We start from the raw sequence: 21,033 nt of genomic DNA on the forward strand, positions 1-21,033 counted from the left end.
CTGTTGTGAATTCTGTGGCAGAGCTCCCTCCTGTGGTCACAAGTGGTACTTCGGCTGGTTCTCTCTGTGAGCTTCCATTGGTGGAGGAAAGTGGTACTGCGGCTTCTGAGTTTCCTTCCTCAGGTGATGTGGTGAAGTCGTTAGGTGCTGCTCTATGTAACTCCACCTAGTGCTTTGATTCTGGCCTCCAGTCAATGTTCTAGTATTGGACCTGTTTCCTCCTGGATCGTTCCTATGGCCTGCTGCTCTGCATAGCTAAGTTCCTCTTTGCTATTTGTTTGCTGTTTTTTTCTGTCCAGCTTGTCAATTTGTTTTTTACTGCTTGCTGGAAGCTCTGGGACGCAGAGGGTGTACCTCCGTGCCGTTAGTTCGGTACGGAGGGTCTTTTTGCCCCCTTTGCGTGGTTTTTGTAGGGTTTTGTGTTGACCGCAAAGTTACCTTTCCTATCCTCGCTTTGTTCAGAAAGTTGGGCCTCACTTTGCTAAATCTATTTCATCTCTACGTTTGTCTTTTCATCTTAACTCACAGTCATTATATGTGGGGGCTGCCTTTTCCTTTGGGGTATTTCTCTGAGGCAAGGTAGGCTTATTTTCTATCTTCAGGCTAGCTAGTTTCTCAGGCCGTGCCGAGTTGCATAGGGAGCGTTAGGCGCAATCCACGGCTGCCTTTAGTGTGGTTGGAGAGGATTAGGGATTGCGGTCAACAGAGTTCCCACGTCTCAGAGCTCGTTCTTGTTTTTTGGGTTATTGCCAGGTCACTGTATGTGCGCTGACCTCTATGTCCATTGTGGTACTGAATTACCTTTCATAACAGCACCTCTGCCTTAAAGGACAGAGGCTCCATCACAAGTTCACTGATCAAAAATATAAAGCAACACTTTTGGTTTTGCCCCCATTTTTCATGAGTTGAACTCAAAGATACAGTTATATAAAAAAGTTTGGGCACCCCTATTAATCTTAAGCTTAATGTTTTATAAAAATTGTTTTTTTGCAACAGCTATTTCAGTTTCATATATCTAATAACTGTTGGACACAGTAATGTTTCTGCCTTGAAATGAGGTTTATTGTACTAACAGAAAATGTGCAATCTGCATTCAAACTAAATTTGACAGGTGCATAAGTATAGGCACCCCACCAGAAAAGTGACATTAATATTTAGCAAATCCTTCTTTTGCAAAAATAACAGCCTCTAGTCGCTTCCTGTAGCTTTTAATGAGTTCCTGGATCCTGGATGAAGGTATTTTGACCATTCCTCTTTACAAAACAATTCCAGTTCAGTTAAGTTTGATGGTCCCCGAGCATGGACAGCCCTCTTCAAATGATCCCACAGATGTTCAATGATATTCAAGTCTGGGAACTGGGATGGCCATTCCAGAACAGTGTAATTGTTCCTCTGCATGAATGCCTGAGTAGATTTAAAGCGGTGTTTTGGTTCATTGTCTTGCTGAAATATCCATCCCCTGTGTAACTTCAACTTTGTCACTGATTCATGAACATTATTGTCAAGAATCTGCTGATACTGAGAGGAATCCTTGCGTCCCTCAACTTTAACAAGATTCCCGATGCCGGCATTGACCACACAGCCCCAAAGCATGATGGAACCTCCACCAAATTTTACTGTGGGTAGCAAGTGTTTTTCTTGGAATGCTGTGTTTTTTGGCCACCATGCATAACGCCTTTTTGTATGACCAAACAACCCAATCTTGGTTTCATCAGTCCACAGGACCTTCTTCCAAAAAGAAATTGGCTTCTCCAAATGTGCTTTTGCATACCTCAGCCGCCTCTGTTTGTGGCGTGCTTGCAGAAACGGCTTCTTTCGCATCACTCTCCCATACAACTTCTCCTTGTGCAAAGTGCATTGTATAGTTGACCGATGCACAGTGACACCATCTGCAGTAAGTTGATGCTGCAGCTCTCTGGAGGTGGTCTGAGGATTGTCCCTGACTGATCTCACCATTCTTCTTCTCTGCCTTTCTGATGTTTTTCTTGGCCTGCCACTTCTGGCCTTAACAAGAACTGTTCCTGTGTTTTTCCATTTCCTTACTATGTTCCTCACAGTGGAAATTGACAGGTTAAATCTCTGAAACAGCTTTTTGTATCCTTCCCCTGAACAACTATGTTGAATAATCTTTGTTTTCAGATCATTAGACAGTTGTTTTAAGAAGCCCATGATGCCACTCTTCAGAGGAGATTCAAACAGGATAACAACTTGCAAGTGGCCACTTTAAGTACCTTTTCTCATGATTGCATACACCTGGCTATGAAGTTCAAAGCTCAATGAGGTTAGAAAACCAAAAAAAGTGCTTTAGTAAGTCAGTAAAAAGTAGGTAGGAGTATTTAACACAAGAAAATGATAAGGGTGCCCATACTTATGCACCTGTCAAATTTTGTTTGAATGCAGATTGCACATTTTCAAGGCAGAAACATTACTGTGTCCAACAGTTATTAGATATATGAAACTGAAATAGCTGTTGAAAAAAAACAAACAATTTTTATAAAACATTAAGCTTAAGATTAATAGGGGTGCCCAAACTTTTTCATATAACTGTATATTGTATTTTTGCTTAGTGTCATTTCTTATATTTACAAAGAAAAATAGCAATAGATGACAATGAATAGTCAGCGTATGTAAATATTACCTTTCTGTGTTCATTTTTGTAGATGCCACCGTTCTGTTTTTCTCTCCAAATGAGATAATTTTTTTGATCTCATCTTCATTCATAACTTCCATTTCCGTTAATCCAGGAAGTGTGACTACTTTTCCCTGCGACCTGATCTCAAGCTGTTTGTTTCCATTCTGAGAGAGTAGATCCTGCACGCTTTCATTATATATCTCCAGCATTGAAATCTAATGAAAGACAAATATAATGGAAGCAGGCCATAAACATGATTATGATTTAAAATGGATAAAAAAAAGTAAATGAACAGAATAGTTTAACAAAAACCATTTGTTTCATAAACAAACAATAACTACTGAAATAAATGGTGCTATGATAAAATGTATAATAATAACTCAAAATCATAACCGTGAGTCATAGAGTTGGCAGGGTATGTTTAATGTATCTTGTGTTATTAGAATCTACAATAAAAGTTACAACCACATGAAAAACAGAAAATGATTCTGCAGGATGATGAAAATGGGAAAGGTATAAATTTAGGGTAAGGCCATACAGAGCTGGCTTTTTATGGCATACTTGCCCATATAGATGGCTTAGGAGAGTAGATCCTACTGACAATGATCATTGATGATCTGCTCTGAAAATCTATACACTTGTTGTATTGATGAAGGCTGAGGCTAACAGTGACAATGGTCATAACAAAGGTCACAAAGCCAAAGATCTCTCTGTGCCGCTGCTACATTGCAGTGTAATGCAGGTGAATGAGTTTGCAGCAATGTCATGGAGCCACAACATGCAAAGTCCAACTGATTCCAACTTCCTTCCGTGTTGCGGTCCCCCATTCACCTGCACTACATTGCAATGTAGCAGCAGAACAGAACGATCTTTGGCCATGTAACATATGTCGTGGCCATAGCAGCGTAAAGTGGGTAACCACTCACTTGTCCTATTGCATGCACAAGAACCCAAGTCCACAGCAAATGCAGCAATCCAAAAAAGGAGGACACGTCCAGAACTTCAAAAGTATTGAACTTTATTAGACTTCCATAAAATTAGTAACAGGGACAGTGTGTCAAAAAGAGAGTCCACAAAGAGAAATATACCTCCAAAGAGAAGATCATGATTGGCGCAGGTCGAAGCACTCATTTTATGTAAGTCTAATAAAGTACAATACTTTGCAGGATCTGCCCTCCTTTTTTGGATTGCTATATTTTGCTGCGATTTTCAAGTTATGGCAAAAAAATAAGCTGCTTTTACATGTGGGTGCAAAGTAAGTGTTGTTATCATTTTTAGAGGTGTGAAACAATTTATAAGTGCCTACATGACACAAGTATAATAGGTGATTTTAAGAAATGTGTAAAAGCAGTGGTAATGGCCTTGCTAAACAACATGCAGTCCATAAAACAGTGAACAGCATGTTAGTTTATGCAAAAACTGCATCTGAACTGCACCATCTGCCCTTTCGCTTACCCATCAATCACTGGTTCTGCACTAGATCTTAAGTCTTTAGACTAAATTTCAAATGTCTTATGTGTCAGTACCAGTCTTAAAAAATGCAGCACATTTTCATACAGTGTACATTAGTAAAGCCTGACATATAACTGAAAATGAAACAAATTGATGATATACTGTATGTGAATGACACTACATTAACAATTAGTGAGTAATAAAGACCGACTCATATAACAACATGATCGCTACTTAGTGTGAGCTGCTTCCTATATCTTTTTGACCTTTTCCTAAGGCAGAAGTCCGTATATTCTGACTGGATCTATACCTCCTGCTATCACAAAAATCTGGCTCCACAGTCTTGACATACTCTTGACCAGGAGTCTGGCAATATTGTATTGCTATTTTCCTGGTAATCTGGTTGAGTAGTCTGGACAAGTAGTTACAATCTAGGCCCACTCTTATGGTAGAAGTCTGTCTGTGAAGTCTGGACCTTTTTCTAGAACAGTAGTCAGTGTCATGGTTAGGACATGGTTAATGTCCTGTTCTCTCAGGGTTAATATTGTTGGCCTCTCTTTCAAGATGGGAGGGGTATTTATACTCACTCCTAATTGGGTTTCTCTGTCAGCTATACATTTTGCTTTAGTCTGTGTGCTTGACCCTTGGAGAGTGTGCCCGGTTTGCATTGTGTTTATCTTGCTCTCTGTGCATTACTCTGTTTGTTCTTCTGGATTACTGATCTCTGGCTTTGCTTCTGACAATCACCTGTCTCTCCCTTTGGTACCTTGTGATCTCCTGGCTCCGATTTTTGCTTGTTTGGTAACTCTCTAGTATTTATCCCTTCTCTGTTCCCAGGCGCCTGGCTCCGCCCCCTGACCTCCTCTCACTCTGTCACATGTTTAAGGTCCTGTTGGTTACCAGGTTAGTATCCGGCGTTTAGCTCAGCTCCTTTGCTGCTGTGTGCAGCTCTCCCTGTAGCATTAATACCCGGGAGCTGTGACAGTTAGGCTGTGTAGTCTGTACTTTTATAACAGAAATCTGTTTAAGTCACATACCACTTGTAATCTGAATCACTCAGATTTTGTATTCTAGTCTGGGTCAATCCTCTTCAGCACTGTGGTTTTCCATGCCGTTTTTGTCTTAATTGACAAACATGAGAGTCGTGTCTGTAGCATTTGGTTGTCTGTCCCGTCAGACCCTTTTTTTCCTTCCAATATATGTGGCAGCTGACTTTCTCTGCTCTCACTACAGAAATAACGTTCTTGTTTTTCTGACCCCACAATATACATTTATGGTGAAGATGTTGGCTGTTTGGCAGACATGTTTATAGCCAGCCCCGGGAGGAAACCAATAGATTGCTTTTATATTTTTCGTTGCTGTCAAAGTAAACCTCCACTATATCTGGGGCTGTGCTAAATGTACATTAAAGAATAGCAGAAGTACTTACCCTTATGATGTATTTAACCCTTTCTTTTTGACTACATATGCGCAGGAGTTCTCGAATTGACCTGTAGATATGAACAAAAAATATCAACTTCAATTCCATTTGCGATCAATAATGTATTATACTTTTTCTAATTGTGCTTTAGAGTAAAAAGCATTATACAATAGAAAAATCCACAATGGGAAAAGATCGTCCGATATGACCCATGGTTTTACTTAAAAGTGCAATACCATCTTAATTATGCATGGTGTAACTACAGGAACGCCTCATAGCTGGCTCACAGCGTCTTTTAGACAGGTAACATGCGATATAACGTGGGATGCCCACCACCCTGCCATGGCAGGTTTACACACGCTCTCATTTACGTAGCAATAGGACCATTTGCCAGCTGAAATTTCATCATGATGTTCAGCACTGAATCTAGAATAAACCTGGGCAAGTGCTTCTTCTGTTTAGGCCATTTTTCTCTGGTAAGTACCTTAACCCCTTAGTAACGTCCGCCATACATGTACAACAGAAGCACACCATCACTGCATAGAGTGGGCCCAGGTATTTAGCCCACTATATATTGCCAGCACCCAAGAGTAACTGCTGCAATCGGAGCTAGCTCAAATCACAACAGTGTAACCCTTTAAATGCTCTCAATCATGACAAAAATGGTATCAATAAAAATTACTTCTCATCCCGCAAAAAAATAAGCCCCCACACATTATATCAAATGTTGTACATATATTTACAAAAAAAACACAATGGTAAAATAATACTAATTATTATAATTATAATAAAGTTTTTCTTTAGTTGAAATATTGTTCAATAAATTAAATATTTACTAGTTGGCACCACTTAGTGGCATTTTATAAGGGTAAGCCAGAGAAGTCTATCTCACTTTCCCAGGAGGAAACATTACACAAAATGTGTTTCGGGGCTATGTTGAGGATTCAGTATCCCTGATATATAAATGGAAAGAAGCGCACTCTAATGCTGACTTTCACACTTTACTATGGGACTGTATGGGAATCTATACATATGAATGGTGTCCACTATATGGAATAGAATTTCCCTGTACATACATACTATATAGCAATAGCATGCTTTGGATGTGCTTACATGTAATTTTTAATTATGTTCTAAATAAAGTAATTTTTTGATAATATATTCTGTTGGTTTGTGTTAAAGGGAATCTGTCAGCCGGATTTTGCTACCTCATTAGAGAGCAGCATGATGTAGGCAAAGAGACTCTGAATCCAATGATGTATCAGTTAGATTACTAGGTGCAGCCATTCTGACTCAATCAGAGCTCTTAGATGTAGATTGAAGCAGAGCTGAGAAAGCTAACTCCGCCCACACCAGGCTCTGTATGTACAATGTCCATGTTGTCATTAGTTGCCGGACTTTGGGTACCGTCACACTGAAACGACGCTGCAGCGATACGACAACGATGTCGATCGCTGCAGCGTCACTGTTTGGTCGCTGGAGAGCTGTCACACAGACAGCTCTCCAGCGACCAACGATCCCGAAGTCCCCTGGTAACCAGGGTAAACATCGGGTTACTAAGCGCAGGGCCGCGCTTAGTAACCCGATGTTTACCCTGGTTACCAGCGTAAACGTAAAAAAAACAAACATTACATACTTACCTTCCGTGTCTGTCCTCCAGCGCTGTGCTTTCCTCTGCACTGTCAGCGCCGGTCAGCCGTAAAGCAGAGCGGTGACGTCACCGCTGTGCTTTCTGGCTGGCCGGCGCTCACAGCCAGTGCAGAGAAGCACAGCGCCGAAGAACAGACACGGAAGGTAAGTATGTAATGTTTGTTTTTTTACGTTTACGCTGGTAACCCGGGTAAACATCGGATTACTAAGCGCGGCCCTGCGCTTAGTAACCCGATGTTTACCCTGGTTACCAGTGAAGACATCGCTGAATCGGCGTCACACACGCCGATTCAGCGATGTCAGTGGGAGATCCAGCGACGAAATAAAGTTTCAGACGATCTGCTACGACGTACGATTCTCAGCGGGGTCCCTGATAGCAGTAGCGTGTCGAGATCGTAACGATATTGCTGGAACGTCATGGATCGTGCCGTCCTAGCGATCAAAGTGCCACTGTGTGACGGTACCTTTTGACAAGTGACACATCCCTGAATTCTGTGTTCCAGCCTCTATCTCCTGCTGTCTTCAGATTACATAGCAAAACCTGCTGGCAGAATCCCTTTAAGAGTGTCTGTGAAGAATCAGCATTAGTGAACGTCACAAACGTCAAATTTGAACATGACTAAAAGGAGAATTCAGACGTCTGCAGCGTACATCACAATAACATTATCCGTCAGTTTTATTGCGCAGTACACTGTATAATGGCATCTGCCACGGCAGTCAGTAACTGACAGAATGCTCCCACTATTCTCCATATCCTAAGTGAGAATCTTCTATACAATGACACTTAAAACACAGCTCAGATTTAGAGGGCAAATATTTTCTATTGAGAATTGAATTTCACATCAAGTATTTCATTTCATACTTTAGTTTTTTTGTGATTGTCTTGATATTATTCCTTATAAGTTCTACACTCTATGAAGACAGATGCCATATTTACCTGCAGATTTGGTGTGAGAAAAGAAATACTAGAATATGATATTTTTTATACTAATAATTGCTTTGAGCTTTATTTAACATGGGATGAAACAAGATGGGGATTAGTAGTTTATAGAAAATCTTATGAAATTTTTTTTAAAGAAGCATTGCATCAACATATTTGTTTGCTCATATAGTGCAAAACAGACTATTATTAAAGAGGTTGCCTGGGCTGAAATGAAAAGTCTGCAGTCACCTTGTATTTTCCATGTGGGTGGGCACTTAGGCTAGTCTCTCCCGGACTTTCTGAATAGAAGATAATTGGCTGAAGCCCCAGAGTCTAGTTGGCAGGTGACCACATGGCATACATGTTGTCACGTGACAGCCCACCCACACGAGAAATACAGAGTGACTGCAATCACTGTAGCCCAGAGGACCTCTTTAACCCTTTCACGACATGTGCTGTACATGTACAGCGCATGTCATGTCTGTCCCTGTCACTGTCTGTCAGTGCCGAAGCCCACATCTTTCCCGGCACATGTCCAGCTGACATGTGCACACAACAGTTAAATCTGACAGCGGCATTTAATGTGATCGCGCTGGAATCACATCACTAATCCCGCCCATTGGTGACCCCTTCACATGAATGCGGGTCACCGATGGGTCGGCATGAAAACCAGAGGTCTCCAGCAGATTTCTATGGTTGTTCTAGCCAGATTGCTATGGTTGGCGTTCATAGCAAGTGAGCATTTCTGTTACACACAGGCAATCTGATCATCGCCTGTGTGTAGCAGAGGCGATCTGACAACTGCAGCTTCTAGTCTCCCATAGAGACTATTGAAGCATGCAAAAAGTAAAAAATGTTTTTAAAAATATAAAAAAAATAAAATATAAAAGTTCAAATCACTGCCATTCACCCCATTCAAAATAAATCATTTAAAAAAAAAAAAAAAAAAATAAATAAATAAATATATATATATATATATATATATATATATATATATATATATATATATATATATATATATATATATATACACATATTTGCGATCACCGTGTTTAGAATCGCCCGATCTATCAAGCTATAAAAAGAATTAATCAGATCGGTAAACAGCGTAGCAAAAAAAAAAAGTCAAAACGCCAAATTTATATATTTTTTGGATGCCCAACATTACATTAAAATGCAATAAAGGACAATCAGAAGAACGTATCTGCACCAAAATGGTATCATTAAAAACGTCAGGTCGGTACGCAAAAATAAGCCGTCACCCTCACAGATCAGAAAAAATTGGAGACGCTACTAGTCTCGGAAAGTGACACAATTTTTTTTTTTTTTTTTAACAAACTTTGGATTTTTTTCACCATTTAAATAAAAAAAAACAATCTATACATGTTTGGTATCTATGAAGTAATGACCTGGAGAATCATAATGACAGGTCGGTTTTAGCATTTGGTAAACATTGTAAAATAAAATCCAAAAAACAGTTGTGGAAATGCACTTTTTTGCAATTTCACCACACATGGAATTTTGTTCTCGTTTTTGAGTACACAACATAGCAAAACCAATGGTGTTGGTCAAAAGTACAACACGTCCTGCAAAAAACAAGCCCTCACATGGCCATATTGACGGAAAAATAAAAAAGTTATGACTCTGGGAAGAAGGGGAACGAAAAACAGAAACGCAAAAAATGAAAAAGGGCTGCGGCGTGAAGGGGTTAAAGAATAATGTGTCTACCTATTTTAAAGTGCCATTTATAGGTCTGTTATCTTGATTCCTTCTTCATCTCTGGTTCCCCAAAATGCAAACTACATTTCCCAATATGTCACAGTCTCATTACAGTGCTTTTGCTCCTATCTAATGGTAGCCAGTAAAATATCGATAACACAGAATTGCAGCTTTTACACCATGTTCCAAATTATTATGCAACTTGGATTTAAGTGTCATAAAGATTTAATTGTTTTGTTTTTCATATAAATTCATGGACGGTATTGTGTCTCAGGGATCAATGGATCACTGAAATCAATCTTAAACACGTGATAATTAGTTTTCTAGGTGATTCTAATTAAAGGAAAACTACTTAAAAATGATGTTCCACATTATTAAGCAGGCCACAGTTTTCAAGTAACATGGGAAAGAAAAAGGATCTCTCTGCTGCTGAAAAGCATCAAACAGTGTAATGCCTTGGTCCAGGTATGAAAAAATTAGATATTTCACAAAAACGTAAGCGTGATCATCGTACTGTTAAGAGATTTGTTGCTGAATCTGAGCACACATGTGTTCGTGCTGATAAAGGCATAATGAGGAAGGTTTCTGCCAGGCAAGTTCATCGGATTAAGAGAGCAGCTGCTAAAAAGCCATTACAAACCAGCAAACAGATATTTGAAGCTGCTGGTGCCTCTGGAGTCCCTCAAACCTCAAGGTGTAGGATCCTTCAAAGGCTTGCTTTGGTTTCTAAACCTACTATTTGGCCACCCCTAAAGAGTGTTCACAAGCAGAAACGGCTGCAGTGGACCCAGACATACATGAAGACTTATTTTCAAACAGTCTTGTTTACTGATGATGGTCGAGCAACCCTGGATGGTCCAGATGGATGGAGTAGTGGATGGTTGGTGGATGGCCACCATGACCCAACAAGGCTGCGACGTCAGCACGGAGGTGGAGGAGTCATGTTTTGGGCCAGAATCATGGGGAAACAGCTGGTAGGACCCTTTAAGGTTCCTGATGGTGTGAAAATGACCTCTGCAAAGTATATAGAGTTTCTGAATGACAACTTTCTTCCATTTTATAAAAAGCAGAAACGTGCCTTCAGGAGCAAAATCATCTTCATGCATGACAATGAACCATCTCATGCTGCAAAGAATACCTCTGAGTCATTGGCTGCTATGGGCTTAAAAGGAGATAAACTCATGGTGTGGCCACCATCGTCCCCTGACCTCAACCCTATAGAGAACCTTTGGAGTATCATCAAGCAAAATATCTATGACGGTGGGAGGCAGTTCACATCAAAACAGCAGCTCTGACTTCATGCAAAGAAATACAAGCAGAAACTCTCCAAAAACCCACAAGTTCAATGGATGCAAGAATTGTGAAGGTGATATCAAAGAAGGGTTGCTATATTAACATCTAACTTGGCCTGTTAGGCTATGTGCACACTTTGCAGATTCTCTGCGGATCCGCAGCGTTTTTAGTGGTGCAGATACGCTGCAGATCCGCAATTGATTTACAGTACAATGTAAATCAATGAGAAAAAAAAATGCTGTGCACACTTTGCGGAAAATCCGCTGCGGTTTAAAAGAAGTAGCATGTCACTTCTTTTTTGTGAATCTGCAGCGTTTTTGTACCCATTCCATTATAGAAAACCGCAGGGGTAAAAAAATGCATCAAATCCGCAAGAAAACCGCAGCAAAATCGCCCACAAAACGCTGCGGTACCGCACAAAAAACGCGACAAATCCGTAGGTGTATTTTCTGCCAGGAGAGGCAGAATCCGCAGTAGAAATTCCTAAGCCTAATCCGCAACATGTGCACATAGCCTCAGGATGTTTTGGAGTTAAATAGCTTTTTTGTTCAGTGAATGTGTCCTCCTAATGCTGCAAATTCCACAAATGAGCATTTTCAGTTCTTTAAAACATATCAAATGTTTAGAAATTCTACTGTGCCTAATAATTTGGAACAGTGCATTTTGAGTTTTTATTCATTTTGGAGATTATACTGTTATCATTTGGAGGTTTCTTCAATAAAATTTGATGTATACTCTAACGGGTGATGACTTTTATTAGACTGACTGTCATTTGCACCGATCATTTAGGAAAATCCGAGAAAAATATAATTTGCATAATAATTTGGAACATGGTGTATTTTTGACCGTCTCCTAAGTCTTCCCAACAATTTAGCAGGGCCCATGCTGAAAAATATGAAGACTACTGGATTCTATACTCTGGAGTGATGACACCAAGATAAATGTTTTTGGATCTGATGGCTTCAAAACTATATGGTGTCACAATAGTGAGGAGTACAAAGTAAAATGCATGGTACCTACAGTGAAACATGGTGGTGGCTGTGTCATTATGTGGGGTTGCATGAGTGCTACCGGTGTTGTAAAGCTACATTTCATTGATGGCATCATGAAATCACAGATGTACAGCCCTATATTGAAAGAGAAGATGCTACCAACATCTGTCGCATTTCTGAAGAACAGTGTGAAAATGATTCAGTGGCCAAGTATGTCTCCTAATCAGAATTAAATTGTACATCTATGAGGAATTCTGAAAAGAACAGGTTGAGCATCACTCTCCATCCAACATCCAGGCTCTAATAGAGGTTGTTCTTGGAGAATGAAAAAAGATAGATGTTGCAATATGTCACCAACCTGGCTCTGTCCTTAAAAATCATGGAGGCCATACAAAATACTAGATGTAGCAGTTTATGATGTGGGGTGTGTTAATTTTTGCATCAACTAAGTGAGTAAAACTGAAGATTTTGTAATGAAAGTTAATAACTTTACTTTTTTGTTATTGGTTATAAAATATTATTTGAAGCTTAGTCTTGTCAAAATTTTGGAAATTGTTCTTGGGTTCGATAAGATATTGACTAAAATCTAACTTTTCAAAGGGGCATAGTCATTTATGTTGAGCCTTGTATATGCTGTAATAGTAAACTATTGCAAAATATGGTATAAAAGAGCATCTTCTATGAAGTCCAGCTCATCGCTGGGCTTCACAAGAGTACAAAGATCACAACCATGGTAACCCATCAGTGTTCCGCAATTGCTCCGTGCACATAAGAGTAATCAAATTTTTTTAGGTGACAACAGCAGCCAGTGACTGACAGCAGAATCGAAATTGTTAAACAGCAGCGATTGGAGGGTTGCTCTTCTCTTACAGGGAGGTGCTGATTATGTGTAAAGTACGCTGATTTCCGCACACTTGGATGCACAGTTATGTTTATATGTGCCGAGAGGTTAAATTCAGTATTTTCCCAAAAGACAACTTCTGTGAGAGGATCATCTTTACACTAAAGAAAATTTTTCTGTGATAGATTTTCAGTTCATTGTAGGAGTTGTGCTGATGCAGGTAGTGGCATTTAACTCTGGTCGCAGCCATGTAATCCTTTAGATAGCCAGACTGGTTTTAGGGAAAAAGAGTGCTCCTTTATAATCCTCTCAGTATCTTTGTGACGAGATCACAGTGTATCAGTGGGTTTCTATTGCAGTCAGGGTTTTAACAAAGACTGTTATGACTCTGTTGGGTATCCCGGGGTCAGCGGCTCCTATCCTGTCCCTAACGCTAGGGGCGCCCTATCTATCCCTATTACCTAGTTTACTTCTGATGGTGAAGATGCTTGGGCCACGTACCTTGCTGAGCTTCGTGGTTCGCCATTAGTGAAGGAAGGGAAAAGCCAAAGAAAGAGAAGAAATTGATGTGCAGAAAACCTAACCCAAGCAACAGTAACTAGATAAATCTACCAAACGACTCCTCAAACAACCAATCTCCTCCAAACTCCTGAACCATGCAGCAATGAAGCTAAAGCTAGCATTTTCTGATTGCTAGAGGCCAGTTTGAATACGAGAGGGGAGTGGCCAGCTCTGAACAGCTGAGAGCCTTAAAGGGGTATTCCTATCTCCAAGATCCTATCCCAATATGCAGTAAGTGTAATAATAATAATATCACCAAATGCCCCCAATTAGAAATGTAGTATAATTTTTTTATTTGCTATGTCTCTTTCCTCATGTGCAGTTATTGCAGGACTTTAGATATCCATGGTTACAGATACCTAAGAACATCAGTCATATGAACATCACCATAGACAAAAAGCCTCAAAAATTTTTGTTATAGAGAATTTCAACTTCTATCAACTACCAGCAAAGCTCTGGTCCCAGCCCTTAACGTTATACTGATCAATGAATACAGCCTAGAGAAGAACATTTTATATTTAAAGGACCTTCCCTATTTGGTCAATCTTTGCTATATTTTGTATAAGGGAACCTGCCCATCATGAGTGAAGATCTACAGGAAAATGCAGTTGTGCATGCGTATGGGGTTTCCTGACTCTCGAAAGTAGGATCAGGCAGAGTACATTTAAATGGCCCAGTTATTTCATTCTCATGGGACATAAGCTGCCAAGGTATCAGACTGCTGCTTTCTCCCCTTTAGTTGTTGACAACACATGGCCGCTCAGACAAGCTGAGCATTCATGTACACGAGGTAGGCAGCAGACATAGCTGTCGACAGAAGACAGTTATCTCATGTGTATGGTCACCTTTAGCACCTGGACCAACAAAGTTTAATAAACTTTACAGGAGAGGAGGTTGTATAGGTAAAATGTCCATTACATTGGCCTTTTTTCCTCATGAACTAGGGGAATCTATTCTATTACTATCTTTTAACTAGGGGAAACTATACTCTATTAAATAGAGTATATTATGAGGTACCTGGGTTTTTATCTGATTCAGTTAGTGAGGCAACCAGGACATTTTTATTTAGCCATCACTATTACCATTTAACAATGGGGTACTTGGCCAATTTATAGATTTCTCATACAATTCTTTGCAATCCATTACTGTTACCTCTTCATGTAGTATGGAAGCTTGGCAAAAATAGTATGAAAGCAGTCAGAGACAGCAGCACAGGAGTTCTGTTTAAACAGCGCTTCTCCTCTTCTTTATTGCTGGTGAACAAAATATATGTAAAATCCTTACACCCAGGCGCGAAACACAAATGCACCCTGCTCAGCTTCCCTGACTGTATGGGGGGGCCTACTACTACCCACCCAGAAAAGAAGCAAAACATATTACATCACACTAACATCTTGAGATTAAGGATGTGCTCACTGCAATGCAGTATTTGCCTTGATTTTCCAAAATTGTGGTAATTTTGTGATGATTTTCAGAAAATCGGGCCAAAAAACATGAATGAATCAGCCCAACTCCTTGACCGACTGATAGCTACAGAGAAAACTAGGACAGAAAGGAATGACAGGCGCGCTACCAAACCTGCCCTTCATTCCATAAAAGTCCAGGCCAGAAAACAGGAATTGCCAAAAGCCTTAGAAAACCTCACTCAACTGTTCAGGGATGACGTATACCTTCCTGGAGCCTAGTACTCATTCGAGAACAGCTTTAAAAGGGTATTTTCAAGTTTGAAAGTTATCTCCTATCCAAAGGATATGGGATAAGGTGCTGGGGATCCAACTACTGTGGCCCCCACCCATGCTAATAACTGGGGCTGAATGGAGCAGATGTTGTTCATGCGCACTGCCTCTCCATTCATTCTAATAGTAGCGCCAAAGATCAGCCGAGGGCTGCGCTCGACAACGGCCATTGCTCCCATTAAGAGCCCCAGTTCTCAGGGTCAGCAGGGGCCACAGCTGACAGAACTCGAGCGATTGTGGATAGGAGATCATTAAGTCATATGAGTACTAGTTTCCAGAAAGGTATATGTCATTCAAGAAAAGTTGGGTGAGGTATAAGGAAACCAAGAAAATCTGGCTATCACTAGCAATCTATAGTTTTGGTAAATTTGGGATAGGGGATAACTTCCGCTCTCCCCAACCACTCTCCTACCTATATCGCTATAGTTTCCTTTGAAGATGGTTACAAATTGCTACAATGAAATGAATTGTGACTGTTTAAACACGCTACGACAACACGCGCTAATGTACTTTGTGACATTTTTTCCCAGCATATAATCAATATTGAGGAAACCAGCATTGACCTTCAATAAAATGCCTTCTGCTGTGAAGTGTGGATTAGTTTTCCTCTAAATGAGTAATTAATGTCACTCCATAAACCATATCGGTGTGCATTAGCATGTTAAAGCTTTTGTTTCTATTCTGTTCTGTGTGTAGCCGTATCCCTGAATAACAATTGCAGTATAAGGAGCTTGTGAGACCTCACAAAACACACTACTGGGAATAAATTAGCAGATGGCGTTCTTGGCAACAGCAGCGATAATGAATCCTATGGCACTTTTAATATACTGGTTCTCTATAGTAGGGGCCTAAATTGTTATTGAGTGTCTAAATGATGTATCTAACTACATGTGATCTGCGGTGCTGGGCTGAGTCATGAATAAGGGACTTACAGCATTCTTCTGAGGATTTGTCAGGAATATCTGCATACAAGGGCCACTATGCATAGAAACTGAGAAGTCTAGCTCTTGGGACTGTACAGTGGAAATTTCTGTCCTATACCTATCCAGCACTGGACAAATAAAGCTGCCTTCTTCCAAAAATAACACAACAGCTGTCCTTGAGTTGGAGCTAAGGGTATAAAACTTGTATGCAATACCACATATTATCTGAGGTCAATAGGGGCCAGAAGATAGCAATTTTTTTCTAACTCTGGGCAATCGTATAAATGGAAAATGTCATCAGTTTGTCCCTACCCAATCTGAGAACAGTATCATGTAAGGGCAGAGACCCTGAAACACAATATATATATATATATATATATATATATATATATATATTGTAGTGCAGCGGGGTTTAGACAGTGTGACAAATAGGCAGGGATCACATAAACTTCAACATAAAATGTCTTTATTCCAGAAACTTCACACATGCAGGTAAACAAAATCCTCTGGTTCGCATCTGGGTCCTCAAAAACAGTCCGTGTTCCAACCCTCTGCCATGGGCAATGACACCGCCTTATCTCTTGGGGGAGTCAGATGCTTTGAATTCCCTGGCTCTATGTTAGCTTCACACAGGCCTGCGTTGCACAGAGCCTCCTGCTCTGCAGCTTGCAAAACAAAAACTGACACACCCAATACAAAACTGAGCGATTAAATGGGAATCATGGACATAGAGCATGCTATTCCATCCAGTTTGCATTTAGTTGGACCATTATTTATTTTTCAACGGGACAATGACCTCAAACACACCTCTAGGCTGTGTAAGGGCTATTTGACCAAGAAGGAGAGTGATGGGGTGCTACGCCAGATGACCTGAACCCAATCGAGATGGTTTGGGGTGAACTGGACCACAGAGTGAAATCAAAAGGGCCAACAAGTGCTAAGCATCTCTGGGAACTCCTTCAAGATTGTTGAAGGACCATTTCTGGTGACTACCTCTTGAAGCTCATCAAGAGAATGCCAAGAGTGTGCAAAGCAGTCATCAAAGCAAAAGGCGGTTACTTTGAAGAACCTACAATATAAGACATTTTCAGTTGTTTCACACTTTTTTGTTAACTATATAATTCCACATGTGTTAATTCATAGTTTTGATGCCTTCAGTGTGAATTTACAATTTTCATAGTCATGAAAATACAGAAAAATCTTTAAATGAGAAGGTGTGTCCAAACTTATATATGTATATATATATATATATATATATATATATATATATATATATCTATATATATATATATATAGATATATATATATATATATTTTTTTTTTTTTGAATCACCTTTTTTTTGTCTGCTGCAGATCTTGCAGTTCTCTGAATGCTGAGCTCTGTATAGGCCCGCCCACATGACTGATTGGTAGCTTTCTGTGTACCTACTGCACATAGGAAGAAAGCTGACAATCCATGGTAGAGTTGGGGTTATACAGAGCTCATGACTATGCTTCACTACCTGGCAGGTTTCCTGGTCCCTTAACCCTTTCACCCTCGGGCAATTTTCCATTTTTTCCTCCCCATTTCCCAGAGCCATAACTTTTTTATTTTTCTGTTAATATGGCCATGTGAGGGCTTCTGTTTTTGAGGGACGAGTTGTACTTTTGAATAAAACCATTGATTTTACCATATAGCATACTGGAAAACAGGAAAATAAAATCCAAGTGCTTTGAAAATGCAAAAAAACTGCAATTCCACAATTGTATTTTGAGTTTTTATTTACCATGTTCGCTATACTGTAAAACTGACCTGCAATATGATTCTCCAGATCTGTGCAAGTACGCAGATAACAAACATGTATATATATTTTTTAGTTACGTGGTGACATTTTTTTGGGAAATATGCGTAAAAATCATTTTTTGCTTTTCTTGTCACTTTTGAGGCATGTAGGGTTTCCATTTTTTTTGGCACATGGGGCTGGCTCATGGCTGATTTTTTGCACCTTGAGATCATGCTGTTACTGATACCATTTTGCGATAGATACAATGTTTTGCATTTTATTGCAATGTTTCCGTTGCCAAAAAAAAGTTTATTCTGGTGTTTTTGTTTATTTTTGCCTTATACTTAGCAATTATGTGTATTTTTCTTTTCAATGGGGCAAAAGGGGGGTGATTTGAACTTGTGGGTTTTTTTTTCCAGATTTAAAAAAACTTTTTTTTCTTTATTTCATAGTCCAAGAAACTAGGAGCTGCGATTGTCTTATCGCCAGTGCCATACATAGCAGTGCTTCATGAGCTGGCGTACACAGGAGGATTATGATGACAGGTATCAGCGTTCTGTGATCACATGACAGAGGCGCTGATGGGTGGCATTAATGATGCACTTCCAGTCAGTGAATGAAAGTGGGATTTAACTGATTAACGTATAATGTGCATTTAATTATTTTATTTACTGGTATAAATAAATTCTGAAAAAAAATCTGTCTCAAAATGGCGCCATCTAAGAATGCACAGTAGCAGCTATCGGCGATCCGCTAGATGCTACTGCTCAGGTGCTGGCGGCGCCATCTTGCTAGAGAAAAAAAATTTGCCTCTGTATCCTGCTTTTGCACTGCTTTGTCTCTCCTGGTTATCTGACCCCCTTGGGTTGTCCCCGTTTACTCTTTTTCTTGTCCCTAGGTACTGCGCATTCATCTGGCTTCTGACTCTTGGCTCTCCTTGACCACGTTTACTATCTTTGCCCTGTGCTCTGCATGCTCAGTGTCCTTCCCTGCACTCATGGGCGATGGCTCCGCCCCCCTGGTCAGGTGATCTCTCAGTGCCAGGTCCTATGCTCACTACACTAGTCTAAGGTCCTTGTGCATTGCATTCCTTCTGTCTGCACTCCTTGCACTCATTTCACGCGCCCCCTGATAGCGCCCCCTCGACAGCGCCAGTGACACCTTTGGTGTCATTACATTATCACCGACCCTAAATGCAGGTACTGCCAACATTAAATAGCCGCCCCAAAACCAAAAAGAAGCGGACTGAATTAACCCTGACCTGACCAGGATGGAGGCGAAACCATCCCGATCAGAGTCATGACCGTACCGTACCGATTTTGAAAATTCATGATAAAGTGACTGTATAAAGGGTCGACATTGACTGTTAGGATTGCTACTTCCAATAGGTGGCACTAGAGTTCTAGTTCTCTTCCTCTCTGAAGAGACAATTTGCATATTTCCCAGAGGAGCATTGCGACTTTAAGTCTCCTCACCTCGACATGCTTATCATGTCCGCAAAGAGAAACGATACTTCTTGGGTCCCGGTCAGACGCCTCTCAATCAGCCAAACCAGATCTCCACTTTGCACTGATGAGGGGCAGTACCCCGAAACACAGTGTCTGCAAATTGAGATTCTGGTTTGGCTATTATCCTAAGTCATGTGACAAGGCTCGGTAAAGGGTCGGCATTGACTGTTAGGATTGCTACTTCCAATTGGTGGCACTAGAGTTCTAGTTCTCTTCCTCTCTGAAGAGACAATTTGTGTATAATCCTGAGCATTTTACCCTGCTAAAAAGTAAGAAAGCTCATGAGTGTATTCAGTCTCTGCCCACCCAGCCTGACCGACAGCTGCAGCTTGTACTGAGCAGTGTGAGATCTCAGCTGCTGCAGAGAGGCGGGACACTGTCTGTCATGGTTAGTTGGACGAAGATTGAATTCAAACTTTCAGAAGTTTTAAACAGCCATTCTGACAGATTTTTAAGGTAAGTAAAAAGGTTTTATCAGGTCTAAGAGATATATTTGTTATATATATGTAATTAGGGATAAAAATCATTTTTGCAATTGAGTTTCATTAATATGTTTGCACTGTTTGCCTCCTATAGCCACTGAATTACACTGTCTACGGCTGGCTGCAGAATAAGTTAACAGGATTGGCCATAGTATCCTTATTTTATCTGATGTGTTGGGAGCATGATTCTGTGGCACTTATTACTATATAGGTATGACGAGTTCTCCTCCAGAACAGCTCTACAGTCCATAAATTGGCTGCTGGTGGACGAGGATGTGACCAGACCGGTCCATGCAGTCTTTGAAGAAAGCTGCACTATCAAGAGCAGGAGAAGAACCTGTCATACCTATTCAACAGTAAGTGCCGCAAAATCAGGTTCCCGACACATCTGATTTTAAACCTGGCAGCCAAAAACATAGTATGACATGAGCTGTATATTCTAACATCTGTGAGATTAATCAGTTATAGAAACACAAACAGAAGAGACTCAGGAATAGGCTGTGATCCTCCATGTTTCTACATAGCATTTAGATTTATGGTCATGTGATTAATGCGGCTTTTATTCGGAGGTGACAATTGGTGATACTTGCAAAGCTTACATGTATATGTATAAAATATGTGCAGTAATGATTGTCACCTTATGTTTACGCCTGGTTTTTGCTCAGTTCCCATCATGGTATAGGTCTTTCCTGAGCCTGTCTGTCCATACGCCAGAATGCACACATTGTATCCATCCACACAAGACTTGATAATAGGCAAAGTTCCTTCAAAAACATCTTCCTACAAAACATGTTAAGGGAAATATGAGTATAGAATTTATCATAAAAATATGGTGTACATATAAAAACAAATCGGAGAGAATTACAGGTCCTTCTCAAAAAATTTGCATATAGTGTTAAATTTCATTATTTACCATAATGTAATGATTACAATTAAACTTTCATATATTATAGATTCATTATCCACCAACTGAAATTTGTCAGGTCTTTTATTGTTTTAATACTGATGATTACCTGATAACCCAAAAAACCTGTCTCAATAAATTAGCATATTTCACCCATCCAATCAAATAAAAGTGTTTTTTAATAACAAACAAAAAAACCAACAAATAATAATGTTCAGTTATGCACTCAATACTT

At 40.0% G+C, this 21,033-nt stretch overlaps 1 protein-coding gene across 1 annotated transcript in view; it reads right to left on the bottom strand.

The window, feature by feature from the left end:
• The window catches only part of LOC138676010 (uncharacterized), a 106,186-nt gene that overhangs the window by 59,665 nt on the left and 25,488 nt on the right, over positions 1-21,033 (bottom strand). The window contains exons 8-10 of the mRNA XM_069764801.1: positions 20,532-20,674; positions 5,514-5,574; positions 2,639-2,847 (exon numbers count right to left, since the gene is read on the bottom strand). Coding sequence (XP_069620902.1) covers positions 2,639-2,847; positions 5,514-5,574; positions 20,532-20,674 — 413 coding nt within the window. The remainder of the gene's footprint in view (positions 1-2,638; positions 2,848-5,513; positions 5,575-20,531; positions 20,675-21,033) is intronic.

This window comes from Ranitomeya imitator, chromosome 4 (genome assembly GCF_032444005.1).
Source record: "Ranitomeya imitator isolate aRanImi1 chromosome 4, aRanImi1.pri, whole genome shotgun sequence".
NCBI classification, from domain to species: Eukaryota; Metazoa; Chordata; class Amphibia; order Anura; family Dendrobatidae; genus Ranitomeya; species Ranitomeya imitator.